Source organism: Lytechinus pictus, chromosome 2 (genome assembly GCF_037042905.1).
Source record: "Lytechinus pictus isolate F3 Inbred chromosome 2, Lp3.0, whole genome shotgun sequence".
Classification (NCBI taxonomy): domain Eukaryota; kingdom Metazoa; phylum Echinodermata; class Echinoidea; order Temnopleuroida; family Toxopneustidae; genus Lytechinus; species Lytechinus pictus.
Genome location: NC_087246.1, coordinates 36,244,288 through 36,264,811, shown reverse-complemented (window position 1 = coordinate 36,264,811; position 20,524 = coordinate 36,244,288). Strand labels below are relative to the sequence as shown.

Genomic DNA, 20,524 nt, shown 5'->3' with positions numbered 1-20,524 from the left:
TAAAATATCATACATCCAAACAAAAGCAATTGGTAATGAGAGAGACAAGATGAATTAAAAATGGAAAAGTCTTCATACAAGATTCTAACCCTAACATTCCATGTTTATATCATATTGTTAGAATGAAAACATAATCATAATCTAATTTAAAAGAAAGCTAGGTTATCTATCTCCCTCACACTAATTAAGAAGCAATATAATCAATATGGAAATATCCGAACTATCCCATCATCTTAACCCGTTTCCTAATGCACAAGTATTTTTCATCCCAGTAGATATTTGGCCCTTACCCGAGCAAGAATCTCCATAGGCAAACAGTTCTGTACTGAGCAGAACCAGACCATAGTATGAGAATGCATTGGCAAACCTAGAAAGAAAAAGAATTGTAGAAAAATCTGATTATAGGGTATTCTTATAGAATGGCTACAACCATATTCTACATTTTGGGTACTTGGATATCACTAGCTGGAATATCACAACATGGTGATATATTTCACTCATCCCCCACATATAATTACTTCAATCCATACACTAGTTCATAAAATGGACAGGTATGTTGTTTTTTATTGTTGAAGAAGAATTTGCCATTCATTACATCTGTCTGGCAATGATTAAAGATGTGTACAGGCCTCGAATGCCGCCAGTTTTAGGGACAGGCAACTTTGGGGTTTGGGAGGCACTTTCTCTCAATATTTTTCTAAGGGCAAGCAAGGCAAGTTAGAGGGGCACCAAGGCAAAACCAAAGAAATATGAAAGGGCACTTAAGCTTTTTCGGTATTGGATTTTTCAATACCCGTATTAATATTATATCAACTAAAAAATTACTTTTTATGAGGGCTCTTTTTAGATTTTCCCCCTCAAAAGGATATAGTTTAGGAGAAAAACCAAGTTTATCAACACACACAAATGCATACATGAGACTGTAATGTACTCTCACCAATGTGTGTTGATACAGACAATATCACACCAAAAAAATCTTATTGAGCTATAACAGAAACGTGACAATATTTCCTTGTAATACTAGCAAATGACATGGTTACACCAATTTTTGGCAATATGGACATTAGAAGAGCTGTATATGTGAAATGTGAATTTTGACAGTTTAGTGGGAGGTTCACAGGGCCAAACTTTTGAGAAGCGCCCTCAGTTTAGAGGTACTGCGTATACGGTGTGTTAATGTTATGCAAAGGCATGCGATATACTGATTGCGCAATAATGAGGGTGATCCCACATGTGTGTGGGTGTGCGAGCTCCGGGGGTTTTGGAGAGGCATATTTCTAGTGTGATGTGGAGAACATGGTGCAATATTTGAAAATAGTTCACTCGCGCAATGCTCATCACCAAGCCATCGATATCTGTTGTTTGTATAAGTAGGGTTACCAGCTTTTCAAGAAAACAAATTATTCCCTGATTTTTCCTGATGAAGTTTAAAAATTCCCTGATAATTATTCAAACCCATTCCCAGTTTCGCATGTTTTCTAAGTTGTTGCAGTGAATTACATGTATTTTCAGTATAAAAACAATAATGTAAAACTAATTAGTACCAACATAACCAGTCATTCAATGGATGTTGTTTTGATATGCAACAAAATATAACAGAGTCTGACTGACTAACCGTGCTTTCATCGTTTGGGCTGATAAAAATTCCCTGATTTTTCCCTCATTTAAGGCATTTTTCCCTGATTTGAGGTATTTTCTTATCGAATTCCGAAAAAACTAAATGAATTTTCCCTGATGGGCTGAGAATCCTGATAAGTTTCAGGTGGAAGGGGATCACGGCAAACTGAAAAGAAGGGACGGCAACAAGCTGCCGTAAGCATCGTAATTTTGAGAGGGGCGTCACGGCAAGTCGGGTGGGCATTGCGGCAAATTGCCTTTTGCCGGCCAGGAAATTCAAGCCCTGTGTGTAAATTGGTGGAAACCATGGAAACCAAGAAAATTTAACCTGATAAAATAATATCTAACTTAAAAATTAGAATCTTACCATATGAAGAGTAAAAGTCCTGTTGTTATTCCTAACTCTCTAGTTTTGAACAGATCTCTGTATGATCCACGTTTCTATTTAAAAAAAAAAGAAGGAATGAAGTCATTGCATTGCCTTTCTATATCAAAGATTTTTAATTTCACTCATGCATTTTTTTTTCTTAATATCCTTTCATAATGTGAATGGATACATCATAAATAATATTCAATTACAGGAGAGTTATGCACTGGGCTGACTTTATTCATCTTCCCAGTATAACTTCTGTATGAGCTGCCAAAGTGATCACCATATCAAGTATCTAGTCCCTCCCAACCTTTTCAGCCAAAACAAATGGAGCGCCTCTGGCAGCCTCGCCTGCATTATGAGTAAGCTTAATTATGAGAGTCAATATAGCAGTAGTGCTGACTTTGAAAACAACTATAGAATAATCATTCACAAAAAACACTATTCATATGATATGACATTTGACCTTGATCGTGTGACCGAAGACTTGTGTAAGATTACCCTTATATCCACATTTCATGAACTAGATCCATAAAATACCCCCAACAAGGCCAAAGTTCATTGACCTTGATCATGAGACCTGAAACTCATGCAGGATGTTCACTGATGCTTGATTACTCTTATGTCCAAGTTTTATGAAATAGATCCATATACTTCAAGAGTTATGATATTTAAAAAACTGAACCTCGGTTTAAATTTCATTTTGATTCCCCCAAAATAATCTACGTTCATTGACCCTAAATGACCTTTGACCTTGGTCATGTGACCTGAAACTCACAAAGGATGTTCAGTGTTACGTGATTACTCTTATGTCCAAATTTCATGAACCAGATCCATAAACTTTCAAAGTTATGACTGAAATCAACAAATACCCCCAACATGGCCAAAATTCATTGACCCTAAATGACCTGTGACCTTGGTCATGTGATGTGAAAATCAGCCAGGATATTCAGTAATACTTGATTACCCTTATGTCCAAATTTTATGAACTAGGTCCAGATACTTTCTAAGTTATGATGACATTTCAAAACTTAACCTTTGGTTAAGATTTGATGTTGACGACGATGCCGTCACCGCCGCTACCGTCGGAAAAGCGGCGCCTATAGTCTCGCTCTGCTATGCAGGCGAGACAAAAATAGGAATAATATTGTTCTAAAATAGGAATGAAACCAAATTTCTCACAGTAGTGTATTTATATCTATCAAGGAAAACAAAATGAAGGGAAATTTCATCAAAAAAAAGAAAGAAGGAAAATTGCAACATAAAGATGCTAAAAACAAGTCAAATTTGGGTATTTCAACCCATCCAAATTCAGACTGGTACGAGGTATGCCTGTTGGAGAAAGACTTGCGATCAATTGTAACATGATATCCAACCAATCAGAAACAAGCAAGTACATGTACTTACGACTTGAATTGCATTCAAATACAATTCTCTCTCCAATGGACAACAGGTGGGTGTTTCACAAAACTGTTCATAAAATAAAGGGAACTTTATGAGCGACTTATGATCCTTTCTTTGGAACTTAATGTAAACAAAGCCCAAGAAAGGATCACCGGTCTCTCGCAAAGTCATTCATAACTTACGCACAGCTTTATGAAACACCCAACTGGATATGTTGTTCTTGCCTTTTCTCCCAATGAATGAAATATAAAATATACCACTGACCTCGGCATCTCCGCATCGTAGTCTCCCAAGAGGCATGGGTTTGTTGTTTGCTAAAGCAACATTCTTGAGGATTTCATGCGCTTTTTGCTGATTACCACATGCCACCTGGTATCTTGCACTCTCTGGTAACCACTGAAAATAAATAATAATAACTAATAATAATGTTTTATTTACCCAGGTTAGCAACTACTCTACAAGTGGGCCCTGTATAACATAATAAGTTATAGGTATATGAAAGGGTACAATACATTACTCTCTGGTAACCACTGACAATGAACAATGATAAATAATAATAATAATGTTTTATTTACGCAGGGTAGCTACTTTAATTAGGAAACTACTCTAAAATTGGGCCCTGTATAACATAATATGTTATGGGTATATGAAAGGGTACAATAAATTACTTTAAGATATTATTCATACAATTAAGTTCTTCTACTTATAAATCTAAATAACTAATAAATCTTAATAACAGAGGAAAATATCTCAAAGTGATAGTGAAAGGCTATTTGCAGTGCACGTAAGTACTTGTGTTTGCTGTAAAAAAACAGAAGTATTTTTTTAATCACCAAATGAGAGAAAATCAAATCCATTTATCTGAAGGTCACATGGACTGCGCATAGATAAGCATGCACAGGACTACATTCAAATAATTGGTCTCATCGGTTCAGCTGTTATTTGTTTAATTTTGAATGTGAGGAAATTCAGGAGCAATTCCTTGTAGTGGACAATATTCTTTGTAAACCACAGAAAGAATTTAAGAGTTCACACTTCACAATTATTATTTTCACTACTATCTTCCACAACATTTTTATTAGTCTTTTAATTCTAAAGTAAACTTACCAAATAGATAACGTTTAGGGAATGTTCCACAAAGACTGACACCAAAGGATGACGTCTCAATTATTTTCATTTTAGCATTTCATCATATTTTTTTTCATATATATCACCTCTTGGAATAACATGACGAAAAGCATCTACAGCCCAAATTTGGGAGGAATCAGTTAAACTGGGCCAAAAATTTGACCACATGAATATGGGCTATTCCACGGTTACTCACGTTACATTTGGAGACACCTTGACTCATACTTGGAGCTGTTACTCCATTATTATTGATAGGAACTAAACATCTCCTTATCACAACAAAGTACACAGTCTGACTATCCTTTGTATAAAAACAAAACTTTGGAAATTTTATTATGCTCCTGGCAAATCTTTGGAATGTGTCGGTTACTCACGTTACATGATTTGGACATGCATAAAATGAAAAGTCGACATAAGTGAAAAGTCTCCTCATACAAGGCTTTTATGAAAGTTGATTATATCCATTTCAAAGAAGTATATTAGGGAGACAAACTTTGTACATAATTAAAAACATAAAGAACACATGGTTTTTACTTGGGGTGCAGATAATATGGTTACTCACGTTACGGTTACTCACGTTACATTTTGTCCATGTATGGTTAACAACACAAATGTCATTAAAAATTCAATAATGTGTGTAAAATTCATTGCTAGCAACATCAAAAAGAGATTTTATACAAAAAATTGGAAATATTGGAGCTTTATTAGGGAGTAAGAGGGAAAAGTATGATTTTGCTTACTAATTATGCATAAATTAGCATAATTGCTTACTACCAATTTGCATGAAATAAATTACTGTATAGTATTGTAGATTATGTCCTAGACAACCTGCGTGCAAAATTTCGGCGTGATCGTGCGGCCAATGGCCGAGATCTCAAGGGGGGCCTGGGAAGCCCCACCCACCCCCCCCCCCCCGAACCATATTAACTCCCAAAATACCCCAGCCTAGATAGGGTTACAGGTAAGGACATTCAATGTGTTGTTCGAACACTCTTTAAAGTTTGGTTCATCGAAACCAAGTCTTACTAATGCACTCTCGCATTGTGAATACTTCTACTAATATTCAATTTTTTGTGTGATTGCATGACCACTGATATTTTGATGAACAAAGAGTCACATCAAAGAGGTGTACCCTCATTTTGCTTTTAATTAATCAAAAATAACTTCACAACTCACCATGAGACTTAAAACTTGACATCCCACTGAAAATATTACCTCACTGCATGATTTTTACTGGTTACTCACATTACATGATGGTTACTCACGTTACAAGGTTACTCACATTACAGTTTTTCTTCATCATTTTTATAAAAAATTGTACTTTTTAATGATTTTGATAGTCATCACTGTGTCAAAGATTGTTTGAAGGAAGAGAATTTAAAATCCCACCAATTAACTATGAAGAATTTTTCTCTCAGAAAACAAAGTCAGTTTTTTTGGTTACTCACGTTACATCACCTGAGCAGGTTGCAATATTCATTTTTGAATGAGTACTACAAATTTACTTGAAAAGCTGTTGTGTATTTTAGGTAATTTGACTCTTCTAAACTTCAGAAATATATAAAGTGGTATGTTGTTGCAATAACAAAATGGTAGTAAGGCATATATCATTTTTCACTATTTTTCTTGTATTTTGGTACAGAATGGAAGACACAACTTTTGACCATTTTTTTCCAAAGTATACATATGAAAATAAACTTTTTATTTCTTGTTCCTGAAACTATCATGAATGAAGGACTTAAAGTATTAAAAAATTCAAGAAAATATTGAATTTGAATTTTTAAGCTCATGTCCACCAACCTGTGGAATTGCCCATATGCAATTAGCCCCTTTAGAGTCAATGTAGTATGGTTCTATGTATTTAGAATCAGATCAATAATGAATTGACCTCCATGTTTGTCATGAGAACACTTAATTATACTAACCTTGCATAATAAGATGAAGATGAGCATAGGAATGGATGAGAATAAGAGAAGATATTTCCATCCAAGAGAGGGCATGACCATAATAGCTAAGCACACCTCAAAGATTGTACCAATAGCCCAAAACAACTGTGTAACAAATTTGAAACAAAATAAATTAATCAAAATATATTTTCAACAAACAATTAAAAAATATATATCAATACTGAAAAATATATAATATATGAAAGCCTAAATTTACATTTTAATTGTAAACAAGATTGTCTCTAAGGCGAGCACATAATACGCCCGCCTGTAACGCGGAAAATGGAGTTATTGGTCAAGCAAGAAAAGTGGAAGGTGGCGACTTCACCTTTGACCTTCTGACCTCAAAATCAATAGAATTGCTGGGATCTATGCTAGTATCATACACACCAAATTATATGAGCCTAGGTTCATAATACGTCCCATCTAGGACGGGCGTATAAAAAGTAAACACCATGTAATTTGATGAAATAATGATTGGTTTAAAGTCAGAGGCTCATCAAGGTTCATAAGGAATTTAACACCGATATAATTATTACCTGTAACTGTAACCTACAATGTAGTAGCAGGTGTTGTCAATTACCCAGAATGTAATCAATAATAAAACAATATTGACTGGCCTCGGGGCGATACGACATATATCGCCCAAACTAGATTTATATCGCCCAAGTCGTAGACGAGGGTGATATCAATTTAGTGAGGGCGATATATGTCCTTTCGCCCCCAGGTCAGTCAATATTGCTATTATTAGCCAAATCAGACTTCTAATGTAACAAGTGGAATGCCTCTGGCCGTCTCACCTGCATCACGCGATTCAATATAGCAGCAGTGCTGATTTTGAAAACTACTATAACTCGCACAAGATGTTCAGTGATACTTGGTTACTCGTATTTCCACATTTTATGAATTAGACCAATACACTTATAGAGATATGATGGCAATTCAACAAATACCCCCAACGTGGCCAAAGTTCTTTGACCTTACATGACCTTTGACCTTGTTCATGTGACCTGAAACTCGCACAGGATGTTCAGTGATACTTGATTACTCTTATGTCCAAGTTTTATGAAATAGACCAACACACTTTCAAATTTATGGCTGTAATTCAACAAATACCCCAATTTGGCCAAAGTTCATTGACCCTAAATGACCTTTGACCTTGATCATGTGACCTGAAACTTGCACAGGATGTTCAGTAATACTTGATTACTATTATGTCCAAGTTTCATGAATCAGATCCATAAACTTTCAAAGTTATGATGGTAATTCAACAGATACCCCCAATTCGGCCAAAGTTCATTGACCCTAAATGACCTTTGACCTTGGTCATGTGTCGTGAAACTCATGCAGGATGTTCAGTAATACTTGATTAACCTTATGTATAAGTTTCATGAACTAGGTCCATATATTTTCTAATTTATGATGACATTTCAAAAACTTAACCTTAGGTTAAGATTTTGATGTTGATTCCCCCAACATGGTCTAAGTTCATTGACCCTAAATGACCTTTGACCTTGGTCATGTGACATGAAACTCAGGCAGGATGTTCAGTAATACTTGATTAACCTTATGGCCAAGTTTCATGAACTAGGTCCATATACTTCCTAAGTTATGCTGTCATTTCAAAAACTTAACCTCAGGTTAAGATTTGGTGTTGACGCCGCCGCCGTCGGAAAAGCGGCGCCTATAGTCTCATTCTGCTATGCAGGTGAGACAAAAATCGTTCAAATTTAGATATTTCAAAGTTTAAGAATGAGTTTGTCATGTTGAGAAGACTGAGCCTCTGAACTTTACCATTGTGACGTAATTGAAATGATGCGTCCCTGGCCTAGGGATGCAGTATCCAGCGTTGTCTCAACCTGATTAACATTGTGACGTATAGCACTGCGCGGTTTAAGGATGCATTTCCACGCATTTTCTCATTGACTTTCCTGAGCAGGCAATAATTGGGCCAGTGGATAAACAATTGGAAATTCATTGACCGGCCATTTGACCCCAGTCTTAAGCAGTCATCAATGTATCAAAGTTGCCCTGTTCAGATGTCTGATAAGGGCAATTCCATAGGTTGGTGGACATGAGCTCAATGTGTCTTTGTACATATAGCCCATCTGAACCGTAACATGAGTAACCACTTTATCTGCACCCCTAGTAAAAACCATGTGTTCTTTATTTTTTTAATTATATACAAATTTGTCTCCCTAATATACTTCTTTGAAATGGATATAATCAACTTTCATAAAAGCCTTGTATGAGGACACTTTTCACTTATGTCCACTTTTCATTTTATGCATGTCCAAATCATGTAACATGAGTAACCAACACATTTAAAAGATTTGCCAGGAGCATAATGAAATTTCCCAAGTTTTGTTTTTATACAAAGGATAGTCAGACTGCGTACTATGTTGTGATAAAGAGATGTTTAGTTCCTATCAATAACAATTGAGTTACAGCTCCAAGTATGAGTCAAGGTGTCTCCAAATGTAACGTGGGTAACCGTGGAATAGCCCATAAGGTTAATAATAATAAGTACTCAAACTGCCCTGATGTGTAACACAAGCTACAGATTACCAATACCATATATGGAAATGTAAGTATGAATTGATTTTGCTACCTGCAATAAAAATAATTCATCTCTATGAGACAAAGTGCATGAAGTAACATACTCCTGGTATGCATATAGGCATTTTCACCACAGATGGACACAGAGGCAAAAAAATCAAGTTGATATTCATGTAAAATGCTTTATGTTTTTTAATAAAACAAGACCTGAAGTTTCTGAGACAATTTGTTACCGACACATTTTTGCTTGCTGATGCGTAAAAAAATGTGGTTACATAGGAAAACTTAGTATCAGAGTATACAGCAAGGTTCACTTTATTAACTCTATCAAAAGCAAACTCCCATCATTTGTTGTTTTAGAGATACACACAATGAAAGATGTGAAAACATTGTGCCGTGTAATGTCAGTTACCGTGAAAATGCCCATATAATGCAACTGAGCATATAACATATCGTTTCATTCAAGTCCGAAACTACTGTACAATTCATCTCTATATTGCAATTTTCAATTATAAGAGATCTGTTTTGTTTAAAGCTGTTCTGTAATCATTATTGTTTTGTCTACATTACTAAAACCTGAATGGTGTTTAATAAAGATGTTTGTTTGTTAACACAGATGACTTCCCACACCAGTGGCAGTTATTTCTTGGGTGCTAAATCAGATTTTCAATCATTATCTTTTTTTTTTCTTTCATTTTTTAACAATAATCAGAATGAAAATTTCAATATCTTTTCAAAATTTGATCAGGGTTATAGAAACGCACTCAAATTATGTTACCACATGACACATGTAGAGTTTGGGTATCAAATTTACACAGAAAAAAGGGTAACCAGTCAGGGATGACTTTACAAAAAGGATTATGAAACAGCCCTCTGAAATAAAGCTCAGCAAGAACATCCATCTATTCTATTCAATATTACTGTCCACTTGAAAGTTTTCTCTACTCATATTAATAACAATAAACCTGGTAAAAATACATCTTTGAGCACAAGTTGCATCCAATATTGTGGCCTTGTGATATTCAACCAACAAGCTCTGTCCCCATGTCTTTTTTTCTCAGTCATTATTTCCTCATCTCCGGGCAGAAATGCCCTAATGCCCTAATGTGAGCTGCTAAGGGTGTTTTTGCACGCATGCGATGCGTGAAAGTGTGGTGTTAAGGGCGTTCTTCCATCAACACTAGGATTTTGAAGACACTACAAGATATCATTATTAGTACTTTCTGTACATTCAATGTTTTATACAGGAACTTTGTTTGCACTTTACAAGTCTAAGAAAATCTATGTTCTTTTTATTAAGTGATTGCTTGTAAATTCAGTTGTCAATGTATACAAATGTGGAATGTAGATACATGTATAAATGAAACCTTAAACCTTCACGTCAATCTACAGTGTTAATTATGAGAGATTGGTCAACTAAACACCTTGTACTAATCAGTGTTTCTCTCCTATTCTCAGTTAAACATTACTGATGAGCATTTCTTCAATATTTTTTGTCTGACAAGTTGTGTCAGATCTGACAACTTTCCTTGATTGTGATTGACTGAGAAGTACCATTACCATGGTAACTGTTGACTTGTTGGATATGTCTGACAAGTCCTTTAGTGAAACAGTCCCCAGGTTTTTTAGAATCTTAATGCTAGTTATACAGATTAATCCTTATTGTTCCCTGTATTTGGGATTCATTGTTCGGTTTAAAAACATTTCTTTATTGTTTAAATCCTTACTTGTGGCAAAAATTTGTTGACTCTCATGATAATGAATATTAATGGTGCATGTATTGTGAAATGTTCAAATTGCATATACAATGTATGTACATATCATGCAATTAAATAAAAAATATTTTAGAATGATGATCATGATGGTGTTTGATATGATAGCAAAGACTCCTGTAAAGTGAAAGTTGGACGTTTGAAGGAAAATGGTGGTTCATGGACATTTAAGAAAAACATTACTGGAGATAAATTGAAATATACCTGAAAAACACATTAACTTACCTCAATAAATGTAACACACAGTCCTCTGACTTTGGATGGTAGAAATTCAGAATATAGAGTGACCCTGTTAGAAAAAAAATACGATCAATACTAATCATTGATTAACATCCATAATCAAAGCTCAGTGATTTATTACATGTATGACCATATTATCAACAAGAATTGTTCAGAAATAAAAGTATCCTTTTATGGAATAAAACCCTAAACACATTAGTTAATACTTGTATTATGATTATCATTAAAAAAGTCATCAGTAAGGTGCAACATTTTATCATTTAGGGTCTCATGTAAAATGTAAACTTATGATATCACCTTTTGCATTTCCAAATTAGATTGTTCCACAGGTTTTAGCAGTCAGGTTGTAAAAAAAAAATATCTACTTTCTTGTAATTCCATTTATCAGCATATTCAAAACTCAGATTATAAAAGTCTGTCAAGGAATGACAGCTAAAATAGTTTAGATACTTTGTCTTCACCATCGAAGCCTGGAAAAGAGCACCACATACAAAAAAAATGAAGAAAAAAAACTAAAAATATTATCAATTATTAACTTTTGAATTGCCAAAGAGATAAAACAATAGAGTATCATAAAATACTTGTGAAATAAATGTGATTTTAAACCAGATAATGTATCTAAATGTATGTTTAAAACTTGTAACAAAAATATTTTTGAATAAAAATAGTAGGGTCCATGACCTCAAACTAAAGAATTAAAAAGGGACATTTCCCCCCTTTTTGTTATAAATCCACCCGTCAGATGGAATAGGACAGAAAATGCAGGATATTATTTTTGTAGGTTTTGATAAACAGTCAAGTGATATGTATAATAAGAATTTAAAGGGACTTTTATCATAAACAAGTGGAACGCCTCTGGCAGTCTCGCCTGTATTACGCGATTTAATATAGCAGCAGTGCTAACTTTGAAAACTACTATAAAATAATCATTCACAAAAACACCATTCATATAATGACATAATACCACGTTCATTGACCATAAATGACATTTGAATGGTGACTTAAGACTTGTCAACTACACCCATGTCCACATTTCATTCACTCTATCCATAAACTTTCAAAGTTATGATGGTAATTCAACAATTACCCCAACATGGCCTAAGTTTATTGACCTTAACTGACCTTTGACCTTGGTTTTGTGACCTGAAACTCACAGGGGATGTTCAGTGATACTTGATTACTCTTATATCCCAAGTTTTATGAACTAGATCCATAAACTTTCAGAGTTAGGATGGTAATTCAACAAATACCCCTAACACGGCCAAAGTTCATTGACCTTTAATGACCATTGACCATGGCCATGTGACCTGAAACTTGCACAGGATATTCAGTGGTACTTGATTAACCTTATGTCCAAGTTTTATGAACTAGATCCATAAACTTTCAGAGTTAGAATGGTAATTTAACAAATACCCCCAACTTGGCCAAAGTTCATTGACCCTAAATGACCTTTGACCTTGGTCATGTGACCTGAAACTCAGGCAGGATGTTCACTAATACTTGATTAACCTTATGTCCAAGTTTCATGAACTAGATCCATAAATTTTCAAAGTTATGATAGTAATTCAACAAATACCCCCAACTTGACCAAAGTTCATTGACCCTAAATGACCTTTTGACCTTGGTCACGTGACCTGAAACTCGAGCAGGATGTTTACTAATACTTGATTAACCTTATGCCGAAGTTTCATGAACTAGGTCCATATACTTTCTAAGTTATGATGTCATTTCAAAAACTTAACCTTCGGTTAAGATTTTGAAAATAATTCTCCTAACATGGTCTAAGTTCATTGACCCTAAATGACCTTTGACCTTGGTCATGTGACCTGAAACTCAGGCAGGATATTAAGTAATACTTGATTAACCTTAAATGTTCAAGTTTCATGAACTAGGTCCATACACTTTCTAAGTTATGATGTAATTTCAAAAACTTAACCTTAGGTTAAGATTTGATGTTGACGCCGCCGCCGCCGCCACCGCCGTCGGAAAAGCGGCGCCTATAGTCTCGCTCTGCTATGCAGGCGAGACAAAAACAAGAAACACCAAGCAAGGGTGCTTAATCTGATTGATGGAAAAATTCAAATTTTCTCAAAGAAATAGTCAATGAAAGTGATGCAACTGTCTATGGAGAGAGACATGGTAGAATAATATGTCAATATAATCGACATCACCAAACCCATACCGAATGTTACACAGGCTTTGAATCAAACTGAACGTTAGACTTGCTAGCAGTTGGCGATGGTATTGAAAATAAACTTACGATTGGGGGACTCCTCCAACACCGACTCCAACTAAGCCTCGCATAACAAGAATCCAACCGAACGTAGGGGCGAAACTGCTCACTACTCCGAAATAGAAGATCCAGGCACTGGCAATGATGAGACCCTAAATATACAATATCAATATCATCATTATCATTTATTTTTCATATGAAAACACTAATAAATGGGGACATCATCACTTTGCTTTACCAATATCACTAACCGACCATTGGATACTCCCTTCAATGTTTGCACAAAGTGCATTTACTTTTTCTCCTCCTTGGGTAATAAAATGATGAGCATCTGGACACTAAATTGGCTGTCACAGCCTACAGTAGGCAATCATTCTAACAGTTATAGTGACTGCAATTTCCATAGAAAATACATAGGAACCACCTGGTTCCAGTAGGTAATGAATGAAAAACTATTTGAAATGACATCTTGCCAAAGGATGCGTGTGTACATTGTAACTGTGTGGTGGTGAGGAACTGGAATTCAGCTTCAGATCAACAAAAAACTTTATCGTTTTTGCTTCTTTTCATCCATACCCATTTTTTGGGATCATTATAAGCAAACAAATGATTATGAATTATGAGCTGTAATTTTAACATGGGAGTCAAATGCGCAATGAGAAACCTTTCAACCTCTATCATTTTGTATATCATCATACTCAAATATTATCAAATATGTAAATAAATTGATATATCTATTAGGGCATCGATTCTTTTTAATGATGGGTATGAATGTACAATCCTGTTTTTGCTAACGTTCAAAATACTTTGGCACATAGTAGTAAACTTGGAAGGAACATTTTTATCCTATGTTCACCAGCATGGTGGCTGAGCTAATTCATCATCATCACTGTCATCATCTTCAGCACTATCATCATCACACAAGATTCATCCATTATGTAAAAGTCACTTTTAAAAGCTTTTAGCCATCTAAACAAATTTGCAATATAAAAATTCAACTACATCCAATCTGATTTTTTTATAAATGTTGTATTTAAAGGAGAATGAAACTCTTGGAGCAAGTTAGCTTTTGTGAAAGCAGAAAAATCAAAGAATAAGATCAACAAAACTTTGAGTAAAATAGGACTAGCAATAAAAGAGTTATGAGCATTTGAATGTCGAGATCACTAATGCTATGGAGATCCTCCCATTGGCAATGCGACCAAGATCTGTGATGTCACACACGTACAACTCTCCCATTCGGACACTGAAAATATACCCCAAAACATCTCTTTTTGCTCATTCTAATCATATGACAAACGATTCATCAATGATATAATGTTGTGAAACCTCTGTACTTGTCATCTCATAAAGAAAACACCTAACCTTGTGATAGACTCTATAAAAGTGAGAATATAAGTGAAATAAGTACCAAAGTAATGAGGGAGTTGTACGTGTGTGATATCACAGATCTTGGTCGCATCGCCGATGGGAGGATCTACATGGCACTAGTGATCTCAATATTCAAATGTTCATAACTTTCTTATTATTCATTCAATCTTCCTCAAACTTTCAACAATATTTTTCTTTGATTTTTCTCTTTGATATGTTGTCAGCTAGTTTCAAGGGTTTCATTCTCCTTTAACTTCAAATATCACTCAATTTAACATGATCACTGTGCAATAAGCAACAGCAGACTCTAAATCATTTTATATGGGAAAAAGGGGGAAAAATAGGAAAAAAACATAATTTCCCAAAGGATGATGCTGAAATATTTCATATAAAATATAGGAATGAATATAGGAATGGGAAAAAATCCTCTATATAGTTGGGTAGTCTGGCACAGAAAGGGAGAGAGGGGGGAGTACAGTCTACTCACCGATCTTCTTCCAAATTTGTCACAGATCATACCCCAGATGGTGGAGCTGATGAACATACCAATGAATACAACGGTCGTGATAAGGGCTTCTTGCCATGAACTTAATCTCCATTCACATCTCAAAATAGGTGAGAGGATAGATAATATCATCATCTCCATTGCATCAGCCATCTAGTATAAGGAATAAAATAACCAGGATGGAGTTTCATCAGGTCAATTGTCGACTGGTCAACACCCATGCCGTCTGATTTCTATTTGGTCTCATCCTAATGGTCTAATTCTAATGCTATAAACCAGTTTGCATGCTAAACATTTGTTCTAAATTGCCAATTAGCCCATTTACCATTTTTCCAATATACAGTTTAATAGGCAATACTTTTTTCCTAATATCTACTTGCTGTAATACCACTTAGTCAATGTGTGGAACTGCTTATGACCCAAATTTTCATTTAATAAAATAATGAGTGGATAGAAGTGGAAATTAAACCAACTGAGCATTGCACTAAATTAGAATTAGACTAAGATGCTAAGAAATCTAAGTCATGTAAGAAAAAAAAAACATCATAACGGAGACAAACAAAAAGGGGTAACAGGAAAAGACTGATATGAAATATTAAATATTTTATTATCAAAGGACTTACCCAACAGAATCCTGTCAGAGCTGATATCCTAATTTGATACCATCCAAATCCTATAGCTTCAACAGCTTGCTCTACTGTGAATTCATCTGTAATGGTATTAAACATACAGAATAGAATCAAATATGAAAAAAACTACAAAAAAATGGATATACAAAGATCAATACATCTGTACATGAACAGATTACAAAGAATGAAGTACAAATCAGATGCATTGTATGTATTATATAGTCAACAGATAATGAAGAGTTTAAAGAAAGGAAATGGGCCCGGGAAAAAGGGTGAACCGCTGTTATCTTGTACAATATAGCTTGTCCGTCCAGTGCTTCATAAGAGCAAATATTCTGGTACAAATGCTGACATTCATCGTCCGTACTAGTTTTTTTTATCGTCTTTTTATCACCCAAAATTATGAACTTTGAATGATATTTTTATAAACCTCACCTTCACATTCTCCTCTAGCCGAAGCTTCAGCTTGCCCGTCAAAGGACCCAAAGCCTTTCCCAAGCGGACCATCACGGGAAAGGGATCCTAGACCTCCTCCCCAGCCCAAGTCTACTTCATCCATACTGTTTCCTCCAATACTGCCCCTGGAGGGGGAGTCATTCTCGGTGGTTCCTGCCTCTATTGCGCCACCTTTGCGAAATTTTACCATTGTCCACTAAATCTTCAGAGATCTATAAAGAGTTGTAAGAATAAATGAAAATAACATGATAGTTAATAAAAAAAACACGGTTTAGATCACAAATGAACATCACAAGTGAAGTTAATATTAATAATAACTCAATATAATTCAATGCATTAATTTATTTTCATCCATACTTCGTAGCATAAAAATGTTTACGGTAATTTAATTTAACAAAAATGTTTTATTTAATAAACTCTTAGATCTTTATGTGCCTTAAGCACTCTACAGAGATTTGGCACTTTATAAGTCACATTATACAAATTTTGCATTTAATGGATACTAAATATTTCCAAGATATAATACATCATTCACATTAACATGTATAGGTCTACATACAAGTGCACATTGAATACATTGAAATTATCAAAAATCGTGGCAAGAGCTATAATATGATACAAGCAAGATGTCCATGTATTAAGAGCAAAAGAGATGACGATGATAATAAAAATTACCCGTATAATTTCATAAAGGAGACTGCTTCATAAATATTGAAGTAGGATAAAATATCCAAACCTTGAAATCATCAGATGACAAAGTGGACAAAGAGGATGCCCCACACATAGAGCCTTTAGAGGTCTAGCAGTCTACACAAAGGATTCAGGGACAACTCTGACGCCGGGCCAAGTTGTCCCACCTGTTTTGTGATTTTTTGTTCACCAATTTGTGTCTAATTTTTTGTCATTTCGACATTTCTTGTTAACAATTTTCTTGGGATATGGTCTGATGGTAATATTCTTTACTTTCTATAACTTTGTTTTCATTGAAATATAAAAAAAGTGTAATTTTATGCATTTTTCCTACAGCTTGCTATTGTGATGAATCATATGATTCATGATATTTATCTGCCGATGCAAGTATTTTTTTTATCTAAGTTGGCACTGCTCATGATATTGTCGCCCTCTATACGCGTCTTGCAGCTAGGCTACGATAACAAAGACGGCAAGATGGCGTCAATAACAGACTGTATAAACGCTCCACTACTTTCAATATTTTCAATTTTTTTATAATTAGACTAATATTGTCTAACCCTTTAGTTTTAAAAGGGTCTAAATTGTATTGTTGCCTATTTACATAAGAATGATAACTTTGGGCTCAAAACCCTAAAGAAAACAAGTATTTTGCAGCAACTTTATTGTTGCCAAAATACTCGGTGCGTGTAGACCAAAAGCTTCGGTCTCTGTTATGTTGGTTGTTCAGCTGAACTCCGTTGGCTTCACTCACCAAATACAGAGACCGAAGTTCTAGCGCGATCTGTACAGGGGACTCAATGGCCATATGTTTATGTACTTAAGATCGGATAAAACGGGGAAGTGAATTTGCGCGACACCCGAGGTAAGTCACTGTTTTTGTTCCTTTTAACTTGATTTTTCTCAGTTTTTTGGCAATTGATGCCAAGAGGGAATATTAATTTGCATTTTGGTCGCGTGAATTTTCAAAATTTTTACTCATTAAAGACAAAATTGAAGAGCCCCGACGGGGGGATTTTGCATTGCAAGTCCCCTAATGGTGGCTGCACGCTAGCGAGCCGTCTGTGTATGAGGAGAAATTTAAAAAAAATAAAATGTTAAAAAACTCCTCGAAACAGACGGCTGCCAGCTGTCTAGGTGCGTGTAGAGCAATGGCATCCCGTCCCTGGCTCCGTGGTCAGAGCCTCCTGGCTATTCGCACTGTGTGAGTGTGAGTGACTAAGTCTAACTCTAAGTGCAGAAGTGTGAATGTGAGTGCAAAGTCAGACAAAGAACCAAGACAGCTCGACAGTTTGGCAGTGGATTTCTAACTAAAATAGTTATTGGGTCTCGTGTGCTGCGACGCCACTTCTTCTCAGTTCTGGCGTCCACAACACACGACTTCTAGGGTTATGGTTTGATTTTTCTGTACGCGGCGGCATGTAATGAACCCTTGAGTGGCCTGGGTGACGTGAGGATCTTTGCCCTGAGTCTGAGAGCCCGGCTTCGCCGGGCGCTCATCTGACCTGGGTCACAGCCGGGCCGGGCCGGTCGGAGCTAGACTATCTGAACCTAATCTATCACCGTCACTAGTGAACAAGATTAAACTTAAGACAATTGCCAATAAGCAATAACTTACGGTAAATTTACTTACGAGTGATAATAGATTTTGATTTTTCCAAAGATATTCTGCTCCACTCCTCCAGCTCCAGGACATGGAAACACCTTTCTTCTGAACCCGACGCCGTTAACGTCCGTAGGCGATCGACGTCGAAAAGCGGAACCGAAAATGATAACGTTGCCAAATTGCGGATGATGATTGTATCTTTGTTTTTTTAATGAAAAGTAACGATCTATGCATGTCGCCGTGTAGAAGGGATGCTGTCGCTGGATGTGAACACAGTTGGGAGTTGCCCTTTCCATCCATTCCGCATCCATTCCATTAAGGAATATTCCGTGTTTTTATTTGGCAATAGTAATGATTGACTATTTTTGCCACACACCGTGCCCACACAATATGTAAAGTAAAGTAGGATAAAAATCAAGTTTAAATTCCTCTTTTTTTCTCTGATGAAATGAACAATGGGAGAAAAAAAAACATTAACACCAGCAATAAGCTTACAATCCAAGCGAAAGCACTGTTCAATCCCGCTCCCGCATTGAATATGGTATCACCTGGGATGGCAGCAACTTAAGGGGGGGAGTACTTCCCGAAAACGATAACTTTTGAGGTTGTTGATCGATGATCTATGGAATACTGAAAAAGAACATTCTGACCAACAATTAAAGGGATGGTCCGGGCTGAAAATATTTATATCTTAATACATAGAGTAGAATTCACTGAGCAAAATGCCGAAAATTTCATCGAAATCGGATAACAAATAATAAAGTTATTGAAGTTTAAATTTAGCAATATTTTGTGAAAACAGTTGTCATGAATATTCACTAGGTGGGCTGACGATGTCACATCTCCACTTTCCGTTTTCTTATTGCAATCACTTGCAAATATTCTGTTGTAATTTTACAATTATTGATATTAATTTTAGCTGATGTAGCAAATAAGATTACGCTCCTTGTTTTTTGTACAGGGATACTTGAAATATGTTTTGTTATTTGTATGTCAAAATGTACAAAACAAACTGCAATTGTTGAAAATGTAAATAAACGAAATGAAATGAAATGAAAAGAAGCAGATTAGCAATCAATCACAATTTTTTTCATCGATTGCAGGACTGATTTTAGGGACTGAAAATAGATTTTCCAGGCAAGTTTCTTGCAACGCCCAATTAGTCAGGACATTAAGTCCATCCTAACAACAAGAATAAAACTGAAAATTTCATCCAAATAGGATGTAAAATAAGAAAGTTATGCCATTTTAAAGTTTGCTTAATTTTACAAAACAGTTATATATTCACATCCTGCTCGGTATACAAATGAGGAGACTGATGACGTCATCCACTCACTATTTCTTTTGTATTTTATTATATGAAATGTGAAATATTATAATTTTCTCCTCATTGTCAAGTGAAACAATGATTAATTCCTCCCTGAGCATGTGGGATTAGCATTGTTTATATATTATGGTTCAGTCAAGTTGTTCTTTAATGTCAAATACGTAAAAATGAAATTTTGTATACTACAAACAATAAAAAAACAAAATAAATAGTGAGTGAAGGACATTATCGACTGTCTCATAATTATGCATGTCACTGAATTGTGCATATTTTTGTGAAAAATAAGCGAAAGTTTTAAAAGTCATAACTTTCATTTTACATCCGATTTTGATGAAATTTTCAGCGATAAGCTAGTTTGATTTTTCTATATTTATCCAAAACAACATTTTTCTGGAGTGGACTTGACAAGGATTTCAACAACTAGTTTCACTCTATATAGCACAGAATGGTCATAACACAAACCGCCTATTTGCCTCTGTTTTTTTTTTTCCAACTCCTGCCGGTAACCAACATGTCTATACTTAATTTGGAAAGCTCTATTTATAAAAAAATATGTTCCGACTTTTATGCCAAAATCAGGAAATGGGTATGGATAGCTAGAGCAATGGGAACAGCAATAATACTGCAGAGTACAGAAAATCACGTTGTAAAACAGAACCACAAATTTCTAA

The 20,524-nt window shown here is 35.3% G+C and overlaps 1 protein-coding gene across 1 annotated transcript in view; it reads right to left on the bottom strand.

The window, feature by feature from the left end:
- LOC129254322 (synaptic vesicle 2-related protein-like) overlaps positions 1-19,120 on the bottom strand; it is a 34,157-nt gene extending 15,037 nt beyond the window's left edge. Inside the window, exons 1-10 of the mRNA XM_064115656.1 lie at positions 18,554-19,120; positions 16,210-16,442; positions 15,769-15,854; positions 15,128-15,298; positions 13,297-13,421; positions 11,022-11,085; positions 6,445-6,570; positions 3,656-3,787; positions 1,985-2,058; positions 291-367 (exon numbers count right to left, since the gene is read on the bottom strand). Of these exons, the coding sequence (XP_063971726.1) occupies positions 291-367; positions 1,985-2,058; positions 3,656-3,787; positions 6,445-6,570; positions 11,022-11,085; positions 13,297-13,421; positions 15,128-15,298; positions 15,769-15,854; positions 16,210-16,420 (1,066 nt within the window). The 5' untranslated portion in view covers positions 16,421-16,442; positions 18,554-19,120. The remainder of the gene's footprint in view (positions 1-290; positions 368-1,984; positions 2,059-3,655; positions 3,788-6,444; positions 6,571-11,021; positions 11,086-13,296; positions 13,422-15,127; positions 15,299-15,768; positions 15,855-16,209; positions 16,443-18,553) is intronic.
- Between the last annotated feature and the right edge of the window lie 1,404 nt (positions 19,121-20,524).